Genomic DNA, 11156 nt, shown 5'->3' with positions numbered 1-11156 from the left:
CAGCTGATCGGACTCGCGCGTGCGCGCACTGGCTGCCAGGCCACTCTACCGCCTCCTCCCCCTCCCCCTCATCGCGCACAGACCGCAGCGCCTCCGGCAGCCCTCCCCGCTTCTCCACCCTCCGGGGACCAGGCCCGCCGAGCTCGCCGGGATCTCGCGCTCTTTGGCCGACCTACGGCGCGCCCTCCCTTCAGTTCCTCCCCGCCCCCTCTCGTTCTCTCCTCCCTCTCTCCCTCCCCCCGCCCCTCTCCCCGTTCCTCCGTCCCTGCCCCTCCCCCCTCTCCCCGCCTCTCTCGCCTAGCGCCGCCTGCGCGCTACGTCTTGCGCCGGCGGAGTCCGCCGCAGGCTAACAGCGGCAGCGGCAGCGGCGGCGGCAGCACCGACCTCCTCCGCCTGTTCCCTCGCGCGCTCCCCCCGCCCGCCCTCCGTCTCCCTCCATCTCCCTCCGTCGCTTCGGCCGTCTCCGTGCCTCGCGCGACTGCCCAGCTCGAGCCAACGTTCTTTCTCTCAACCTCCCCCCCTCCGCTCCTCCATCCCCGGCTCTCAGCCCAGCGTCTTCTCGGCTTCCCCTCCCCCACGAGCCCCCCAACCGCCGCGCTCACCCCTAGGCGCGCGGGCCCGCCGCCTGCTTCCGGGGAGAGGGGGGGTGGGGGCGGGCGGACGGACCGACGGACTGGGCCAGTGCTGGCAGCGCCCCTGGAGAGCGGAGGAGGAAGAAGGAGAAGAGGAGGAGGCGGAGGCGGGGGTGTGAGTCTCGGCCGGGATCGGGATGTCCGGGCAGCAGCAGCAGCAGCAGCAGCATCCACATCCACAACAGCAGCAGCAGCCGCTGCCGGCCGTGGCTCCGGCCCCGGGGGTCGTCCTGCCAGCCCCCACCCCCGTTAGTGCCGGCTCCTCTCCGGTCGGCCCCGGCGCGGCCGCGTCCCCGGCTGGGGCAGCAGGAAGCGGCGGCGGCGGCGTCGGGGTGGGGGCCGGGGCGGCCGCCCTGCTCCTGCACCCGCCACCTCCGCCGCCGCCCCCGGCCACCGCGGCCCCGCCGCCGCCTCCGCCGCCGCCTCCCCCGCCTCCGGCCGCGGCCGCCGCTTCCCCGGCCCCCGGCATCTCGGCGGCTGCCAGCCCTGCCGGAGGGGCCCCGCCGGTGGCCACGGGGAGCAGCGCCCCGGCCCCCTTTCCCCACGGGGACCCGGCCCTGAACGAGCAGGAGAAGGAGCTTCAGCGGCGGCTCAAGCGTCTCTACCCGGCGGTGGACGAGCAAGAGACGCCGCTGCCTCGCTCGTGGAGCCCGAAGGACAAGTTCAGCTACATCGGCCTCTCGCAGAACAACCTGCGGGTCCACTACAAAGGTAAGTGGCCTAGGCCCCCCACCCGGAATCCCGCCACTTCCGTGTTTTTGTTTTTAAAAGGCTTTTTCGCTGCCGAACTTGTTTTCAAAGGGTTTCAAATTCGGCGATGGAGGGTGGTGGAAAGAAAGGTGGGGGCAGGCCGCATCCGAGGGACTGGGAAGATCCTGGGGAAAGGAAAGTGAGCATAATTATCCTGAGCAGAGATGTAGTAATCTTCGAACCCGTAACAGGACACCTTGAAAGGATCCAGAAAGGAAACATTTTTTGCAACAATGTCAGGACAGAACTCTTTTCTGATCTCTCTTAAAGTAGAGCAAACTTCTATCTTCTGTGTTGTGGTTACATTGTTCTCCCAGGATTCTCGCTTTAATTCTTTTGGTGGAGGGATAAAAAGAATCTTAAGTATAATCACTTATCTATGGAGGTCAGGAACACGAAGGAGATGGATGTTTATTTAGTGCAAGATTTTTCCGAAAAGTAGGCCAGAAATTGTTTAGAAAAGGAAGAACCAAGGGCACAAGTTCGAAGTCAACGTATTTCATCAGACACAACAGGGAAGTGTCAGGAAGGTGAAGCCACAAAAACAAATCTTGGCTACTGAAACGTAGTAGAAAGGGGAATAGCATTAAAGTAATCTGTACTTTTATATAGATAGAGGTAGTGTTGTGGAAACAAGATTATTTCACACTTGCTAATGTCTTGATATTGCTATTACATACTTTTAATTTACAAGATCTCTGTGACTGTCAGCAGACATTCTCAAAACAAAGCTTTCTGAAAAAATAGCTGTGAATAAAATTGCATATTGTGTGGAGACAGGGCTTGAAATTCCCTGAAAAGTAAACAGCAGCTATGTTAATCTGAACAGTAAATATATTAATCTGACCTATTTTTTAAAAAAAATCCATCTAACAATAAATATTAAATCTGGAAACAAATATACTGTTTTAGGCCCAAGACCTGAAATAAGAGCTTTCATGTTCAAAACAGCCTCTTTTTGATTGACTGCAATGAGAGGGTCTTGATGGAGTCCTAGGCAGATGAACATAGAGGGCAAAAACAACTTTGTGGTTAAATCTTTAAAGTATACAGGGTGAAATTTGAGACAGACTTAGATAAATGAGTTACTGTTTAATCATAAAGGAGAATGGCTACAGGCACATAGCTAGCATGATTTGGCTGTACTGAGAAGACCCATATACATTAAATCTGGTGTTGCTGAATATTGATTTCCTCATTTTTTTCTTGCCACTTCTAGACAGCATTGCCAATTTAAAACAATTACATTGTTAAAAATTTCAGAATAATATACTAGTTGTTAAACTTTTAACTTTCTATTTTTATTACTGAGGTTTTATGCTATGTGGATATGGTTTTTATCTTTGATATAACTTCCAAAAAAGTTTCCTAAGTTGGACTTGATAGATTCTCATTTTTATTACAAACTTCAGTCAATGGAAAAATATATGTAAACCAGTTTTAGTGTCGTGTGGTGGAAAGAACCACTGGAGTCAGTTAATTTTAGCTATTACTCTTGATTGTATTATTTAATGTGATCTTGAGCACGTCACGGACCTCACCTTCCTCATCTGTACAATGAAGCAAAGATCCTAGGAACTTTTATTGACTTTAGTTTCTTTAACTTAGGCATAAATATGGTCTTAATTGTTTAAGTCAATTTCAATAGCTACTTTAAAAGTGAATAATGAAAATGAATTATTTTATGTGCGTTTTGTGAAGTCAGCAACATGTCAAAAATACTACACTCTTTTTTAAGCTGTTGGCCACATTATCTTTTCTGTGCTGTACTAAGGTCCACTTTCTAGAAACATCACTTTTTGTTAAGTACAAACTCTGTTTCTTGAAGACTACATTTTGATGTTTGGTGTTTATGGTTTTTTTCTATGCAGAATTCCCTTCTGCCCTCTCCCCATTTTCTTGCTCTCCTTCTTTTTCTTTTACTTCTCCCCTTCCCTCTACTCATATCCTTTCTCCCCTTTATTGCCTCTTCTGCTTGTCATTTTTATGTTATGAGTCTGGATGAAAAAATGTAAAGTATAACTAGTCAGCTTTGCTTGGGAGCAAAAGAAGAGAATAATGCAGGAGTGTTGTGATAGTTTGAGAGAGAATAGCCTTTTATGTAGATGTAGAAAAAAATTGAAAGATGTAGTTATACTTGACTTAACCTAGTATTGTTCTATCTGGAATTTCATCTACCATTTGGATAGTTTTGCATGTTTCTAAATTCCAAAAGATGTTATCACACTTTTTTCCAGCATGTGGCTCTCTTATTCTGCCCTAAGACCTTGGTCTTATAAACAAGGATTGGGCATGTGTATTTGAAAACTATTACTTCAGTGACTGGAGAGATTAATGTTGAACAATGCCAGACTATTTTCCAAAGTTGATTGCGTTGCCGGGGCTGTGACTAACTGCTGGGGTTGTATCTTTATAGAAATATGGCCTATGCATAACATTCCCTTAATTGATGATTGAGGAGTAGTGCTAAATCCTTTCACTTAAGAATTGAAGATTATTATATTTCAATCAACTCTTTGTAACATTTATAATTAGTGATAGATTTGACAGGCTGTGTGTTGAATTAGCCTTTCAGAAAAGGTCAGAAACAAATACATTTTCAACTTTTCTCAGCCAACAAAACTTTAAACTCCCCATTTTTAAAGTATATATTTTCCAAATTATTACTTACCTGTAGTTTGACTGGAACATACTTTTTTTTTTTTTTTATGGATGTCACCTTAGTGCTTCAAACCCCAAAAACCTAATATGATAGAGGGATCTTTAAAGAACAATCTACTAGAAATATTACCCACACAAGGGTAATTTCTCAAATTGGTCAATAGAGTGCCCTGGAAAGACTGTGATATGAAGCCATGAAATAGTCAATTCATGTTAGATCTCTTATTTAGGACAGGCCTAAGGTAACATTTAATATGGTTAAAAAAGGCAAAGAAATGCTTTTAAAAATCTGAAATAAGATTTTAGCTTTGGTTAATAGGTTAGCAAAGAAGTGGAGTGTGATAGAAAGGTAAGAAATCCAAACTTTCCTTTCACCCCCTTTTTGAGAAGTAATTCTGGTGCCAAATCAGCTTTTTTCAAAGCTCAATTACTAGTCAAAAAGTCAGTGGGTAAACGGGAATGGCTTCACGATGAACTTATATATTATTCAAGTGATAAATAATGAGGTAGTTTATACGTAGATTAATCTGAACTATGAAAAATGAATTTTCACACTAGAGGAAACACAGGCAAAGACCAAGCAGGGAAATGTTAGAAAATAGTTGGACAAACTTCTTCTGTAAAAGAGTCAGTGACATTTGACCATATTTCTTAAATTTATTGCTTTTCTTCCCCCCCCCCCCCCCTTTTAGCCCTTTAATGCTTCCCAACTGTAGATGGATAAAAGGGTGAAATGAGTTTTCCTTGAATGGACAGAAGTTTTTCCCTTTGTTAAACATTGCTTTACAACTGGAAGGTGAACTAGATAGTATTGCTTAATCGTTTCATGGTTCAAAATGGGTGTAGCCTATGGTCAAAGGACCACCATGTTAAAAAAAAAAAAATTTTCATGAAATTTTACTCTTCCTATGAAAAGCTCTCATTTAAGTGTGTGTAAATATGTGTGTGTGTATATATATGTATGCATATTCATGTGTACATATATATACACTTAAGTGAGATACATATACATACATAAACTTTATATATAATAGAATTTATTTTATGTCCAGTATAAAAATTTCTGCACAAGAAAATCTGAAATTAAGTGAGGGAACAATAAATTGATTTACAAAAGGTTCCAATACAAAGATTCTTTAGTAAACTTTCCTTGTTAATGTAAAGTGCTGTTAAATTGATCACTTTTCAAAACTACATTGATTGCATATGAGATACCCATAGTGGAAATCCATTCTGAATCAGTCATTTAGTAACACTTTTTAAGAACTGTTTTTAAACATTGTTGCTTCTTGTCAGTCTAGAATAGAAGAAAAAATGTTTAGCAGAGTGGTTGTATACATAATGGGTTTAAACATAATCAGTGCTTGAAAAAGCTTGATATCCAGTAGGAGGATGTCATGTCTTGATGAAGAGAGAATAGGGAGGAGTTATTCGTTATTCCACAGACTGAAGGAAGGATTTTGTTTTTATCTTTGTATATAAAATGCTCCTCCCTGGAAGTGCCAAACTTGTCCTTTTTCTCCATAGCCCTAAAGGTCTGGAACTTAAGGGTGGAAATACGATTTCTAGGTTCACATTGCCTTTCACAGGAAACTTTACTGTTTTAGGAGGTAAGATTTGAGGAACCTTTAACTTTTAAGAGCCATTTCTGTTCAATGAAATAATTTGGTAAAATTTCCTTTTTGTCCTTGGTCATGTATTTCTTCCCTCACATTACTGTCTCCTATGTGAAATTCCATTTGGAGTTGAGAATTTCACAATAGTTCAAAATATTTCATAATGTGACCTATGACTAAAGCCTTCAAAGCTTAGAATCAAAGAAAATTCAGATCAGCTTTTTCTTTTAAATCTAGAAAGGCATGTAGCCAAGGGCTTCTGGAGTTAAGTAACAGTAAAGATGGGTAGATGTTATTTTGGAACCTGATTACAAAGTTGTTCCTCTTGAAGAGAACTGGACTATACAGTGGCTACTTCTCTACTGCAGTATTTTGTGCCACTTCCCTTCCTCATCCTCCATCCCCTAACCAACTTATTTCTAGTTTCAGCTACATGCTCCTTTAACCTTAGTATATTTAACTGCTGCTATTTCTGCTACATTGGCTACACTTTCCCGTCTCTCTTGGAGTACCACCTGCCTTCTCCACACAGAAGTATGATGAAGAAAAATTTCTTGTCTCCTGATCCCTGAATGAAAGTGCCAGTTACAGTTTTCATCATTGCCTATTAAGAATTTTATATTTTTCTAGCTTTCATTTGCTGTTAGAGGATATAATTTAACTTTTCTAGGAAAAAAACCCCCAGGTTTTTAGTGCATTGTAGACCATTGAAATGAACATGATACCCAGTTTACATAAGTTTTGTGATTAGGTTAAGGAATGCAGTGGGAGTATAAGGAAGGAACATTAACTTGTCAAGTGCTATGACCAGGCATTAGTTTGCTGTAATCTGAAAATGACAAAGAAATTTTAAGGTTATTATTTGGTGCTATTTTTGCATTTCAGATTAAAGTTTTGAAGTATTGAATACTTAAATATCTTTGCTTTATTAAGTGCTTGGTTTCTTTTAAGCTTGGGAAATTATTAGTGGTTGGCTTTTTTAGTCTGAATTACATAGAATTTTCAGTGACCCATTAGTGGTTCTCAGAATTTTTCATCATCTGATTGGAATTCTCCCTCATTCTTTTCATTAGTTCTATTACTCTCCTCCCCCCAGTCTCTTAAACACACACACACACAAACACACACCCAACACCAACACAATAAACCAACCTAGCAACAAACCCATTCTTTTTTGGGGGCAAGAGTATAGCACATGGGAAAATTAGGGTGGGGTTGATCTCTGAGAGAAGGTTGAGAGTTTTGCAGCCCTAAAATAAAGAATATCATAGCTTTAGAGCTTTTGCAGCTCTAATGACTTTAAAGGTCATTTAGTTTAACTCTCCTAGTTTACAGATTGGCCTGTGGGGCCAAAAGAGGTGAAGGTTTGATATTCCTGAAGTCATATAGTTAGTAACAAGGGTAGGGTAAAAAGCCAGACCTCTTTCCCTTGTACCAGTAGTGTTGGAAGATAGATTATCTATTTTATCAGGTTTTTGCCATGTATAATTTATTGGGCAGGTAGGTGGCACAGTGGATAGAGCACCAGATCTGGAGTCAGAAAGACCTGAGTTCAGATCTGGCCTTAGACACCAGCTGTGTGACCGTGGGCAAATCACTTCACCCTGTTTGCCTCACTTTCCTCATCTGTAAAATGAACTGTAGAAGGAAATAGCTAACCACTCTAGTTTCTTTGCCAAGAAAGCCCCATATGGGGTTACGAAGAGTTAGACATGACTGAACAACATTTTGTTTGAGGATCACATGATTTGACTGGTATTATATCTGAATCTAAAAGACTGTTAGGTTTTAATGATATTCTGTTTTTGTTTGTTCATGAGAAGGCTCAGACCATAAGATTGTCCAAAACATTAAAATGAAGATTTAAGATTCTCCCCTCTCCCAATGTATTTGGAAAAAAGTAGCATATATTTCTCTCCTGTCTTCCTAAACAGTATACAGGCAGATTGGGACTGTCTCTTAATTAAACTAACAAAACTTGCAACTCTTTGGTATCTAAATGTTAAAAATATTGATCTGTGTCTGTATTTTAAGTACTGTCCTGCCAAAATGTGATTGTCTTAAAAGTTATGGAAGATTTTCTTAGTAAATAAGATTAATAGTACTTTTCACAAAGTATTGTTCATGTTTTTCTAGTGATAGTTTATTCTTTATTTAGTAAAAGGAAAGTTTTTAAAGACATTTGAAAGAAGTAAGACTTAATGCCTTGCGATGTGTACTAGTTCTAAATTAATAACAATTAAAGTTCTGCATTTTATCTTCAGTGAGTGGGATGAGGAAAGGTAGGAGTGAGACTTCAATCTGGAGGTCACTGAGCAGGACTGGTAACTTGTACTCATCAAGACAGTTGCTGCTATACCACTTCCAAGCCCTACTTGACCCATCTCCAGATCTTCTAGTTTATTTTTAGCTCAGGTTTTGGAATCAGATTCAGGCCAGGCTTTATGCAGCAGTTGGCACATAGCCAGTGAGTACAGGATCCTTTTCTATGAACATGTTTTAAGATGAGAGGAGGCATTATAAATATAGCAATCTGAAAAGTATAAAACTGCACCAAATTATTCCAGTGTCCTGACCAGTTTCTTTATATATTTCTGACCAGTTAGTGATATTCAAGCCTGTTTTGGAGCTTGAGACTTGGTATGACACTACAACAAACCTATTTTATTAGAACCTTTCTTCCTTAGAAATTGCCGAATCTAAAATAATGTAGGTTTTTTTGCTGTATTATCTATTTTCTTTTATTCCCCACCTGTTTATTGATTCTCACTTAAAATTTTTAGTTGTGAAATGGAACTGGTTGACTTTCAACACTATCTACATAATTTTTTCTGGAATGATAGCATCTTCTGTGGAAGTATGTGGAACAGTGCATTTTAATGTTGTGTTACCTTCTGATGGATAAAAGGGTAGTGGAGCAAGCTAACAGGTTGGGTAGATATTTTGGTACACTGTCTTTCCCATACGCATAAGAAACCTTACCAGAATTAACATTAAGCTGCCAAAGTGATTTTTTTTCCTAAACATAGTTCCAACTATGTTACTTTGCTACTTCAATAAACTCCAGTGGCTTCTTATTGCCTTAGGTTAAACCAGAGGTGGGGAACCTGCAGCCTCGAGGCTACTTGTGGCCCTCTAGGCCCTCAAATGTAGCCCTATGAATGAATCCATTTGATTCCCCACCCTTGTATAAATTCTTCTTCTTGACATTCACAATTTGGTCCTAACCTACCATTCTGTTGTTTTTACAGATTACTCCTTTTCACACATGTTATGATCAATATAAACCAGCCTTTTCATTGTTCCTGTATGCAGTGTTTCATCTCACATCTTGGTGCCTTTGCACTGGTTGTCAATCAACAAGTATTTATTAAATGTCTGCTTTGTGCCAGGAACTGTGCAGGTGCTAGGGCTATGAATACAAAGAATGAAATGTCCTCCAGTCTTAAGGGACTTATATGCTTTTGGGAGAGACAAGAAGTACAATATGAATGAATTCAGAATAAATGCAAAGATAGTAGATAAAATACAAAGTCATTACAGTAAATACAAGGTGAGAAAAGAGTTGGGATTAGGTTGGGCATCAAGTAGTACTTGAGTTGCATCTTAAAGGAAGAGAAGGATTTCATGAGGAACAGGTGAGGGCAAAGAGCAGCACAGGCACAAAGGGATGGCCAAGTGCAAAGGGAGAAAGGGCCCTGTGGAGTAACACAGAGAAGACTGATTGGACTGGATCGAAGGGTGAGGAGTAGGGATAGGGAGGAGGAATGCACAGTCATTGGGGAAGACATTAAAAGCCAGGTAGATGAATTTATTATGGATTCTAGAGTTAGGAGGCAACTACTGGAGGGGGAGTCCTGTAGTCAAATTTGTACTTCAGGAAAAGCACTTTGGCAGTTTTGTGTAGGGAATGGGTTAGAGTGGGAAGTAACTTGAGGCAGGAAGTCTAATTAGGAGGCTGTTGCAATAATACAGCTGTGAGAGCCAGAGCTAAAGAAAGAAACATTTTGTTTTGGACATGTTGACTGTGAGATATCTCTGGGACATCAAGTTGGAAATCCAGTAGGTGTATGATGATGTGAAGCTGGGGTAGAACTTGGGAGTGGGGGTGGGATGGGGAGGAGAAGAGCTGAATTAACAGATTTGTGAATTGACTGTAAATAAGGCTACTGAGAGTATATAGCAGAATTTCTTAACCTATTTTATGTTTTATGTTTTGGGCCCCTTTGGCAATCTGGTGAAACCTAGAGACTTACTATCATTAGAGTGATAGCTTGAGGGGCTAGTAGCTTTTAGTGAAGAGCTTTCAAGTATATGGGTGACTTGGGCATGTTTAGAAGCTATAGGGAAGAAATCAGTAGATGGAAGTTGAAGATAGAGGAATGGGATGATTGGTAGAAGACAGAAGCAGATGATATTTAGAGCTTTTGTTGGGCCTGTTCATATGTAGAGGGTTGGCCTTGGTAAGATGGGTTTCCTTGTAGTAGGGGCTGCATGGTGGGTGGGAAGGAGTGAGTGAGGAATAATGTCTAGAAGTTTTGAATTGAAGAGAAGGGTAGTCATGATAAATGTTCTATTTTCTGAGTAAAATAAAAAGCCAAGAGAGTGGGTAGGGGTGGGCGGATAGGAAGTATGGAAGGCCTGAGAGACGATACGATTTGAAAGAGATTTTTGTGCAGAGTGAGTTAGGGAATTGTTCAGTTGTGTCTGACTCTTCATAACCTCATTTGGGGTTTTCTTGGCAGAGATACTGGAGTGGTTCCCCATTTCCTTCTCCAGCTTATTTTACAGATGAGGAACTGAGTCCAAACAGGATTAAGTGACTTGCCTAGGGTCATGCAACTACTAAGTGTCTGAGACTAGATTTGAACTCAGGAAGAGGAGTCTTCCTGACTCCAGGTTTAAGCACTCTATCCACTACAGCACAGAGCTGCCTGAGCTAGGGAATTAGGGAGGAGCAAAAGGATTGCCTTGTAAATTAAAGTTGGGGGGAAAATGTCTATTATGATCTGCTTAGCACAGTTGTGTGATTTCCGCCATTTCATTTCCATCTAGGGTGTAGTTGATGGGAGTAACCCAGACCTCTAGATAAAATTAAGTTGTGATAGGATAAGAAGGGATGGAGCATTAGAGAACAGTGGATAGTGTGGAGTTTACTTGGTTGAGATTGGGAAAGGAGGTAAGTGAAACCACAGCAGAGGTAATTGGCCTAAGAAGATACCGAGGGATAGAGGAATTGGAGGTCATGTTGAGGCTAAAAAATAGGTTTAGGAGGAGTGAGGCACAGGGAAGGATGGAGTGATACGAGGTTAATGTCAGACCAATGTCTTAGTTTTTTGATTAAGGAAATAGAACGTTTATGAGTAATGCTGAGATTCACAGTGTAACTATTCCTGTGTGGGATGAATGACTTGGGCGGAAGGGAGTTGGTAATATCATTAAAAGAGATTGAGGAATTAGGAAATAAGGAGTTTGAGAGAGCAACTTTACAGGTTCT

General features: G+C 41.4%; 1 protein-coding gene across 3 annotated transcripts in view; it reads left to right on the top strand.

Annotated features, from left to right (window-relative positions):
- The first annotated feature begins 344 nt into the window (after positions 1–344).
- The window catches only part of RANBP9 (RAN binding protein 9), an 86901-nt gene continuing 76089 nt past the window's right edge, over positions 345–11156 (top strand). For all 3 annotated transcript variants that reach the window (XR_011965913.1, XM_072603859.1, XM_072603860.1), the window contains exon 1: positions 345–1343. Coding sequence is in view for 2 of the 3 variants with exons in the window: in XM_072603859.1 (XP_072459960.1) it covers positions 770–1343 (574 nt within the window). In the remaining variant the exon portion in view is untranslated. The remainder of the gene's footprint in view (positions 1344–11156) is intronic.

Source organism: Notamacropus eugenii, chromosome 4 (genome assembly GCF_028372415.1).
Source record: "Notamacropus eugenii isolate mMacEug1 chromosome 4, mMacEug1.pri_v2, whole genome shotgun sequence".
Lineage (NCBI taxonomy): Eukaryota > Metazoa > Chordata > Mammalia > Diprotodontia > Macropodidae > Notamacropus > Notamacropus eugenii.
Note: the sequence above shows the minus strand (reverse complement) of the source record. Positions and strands in the feature narration are given on the sequence as shown.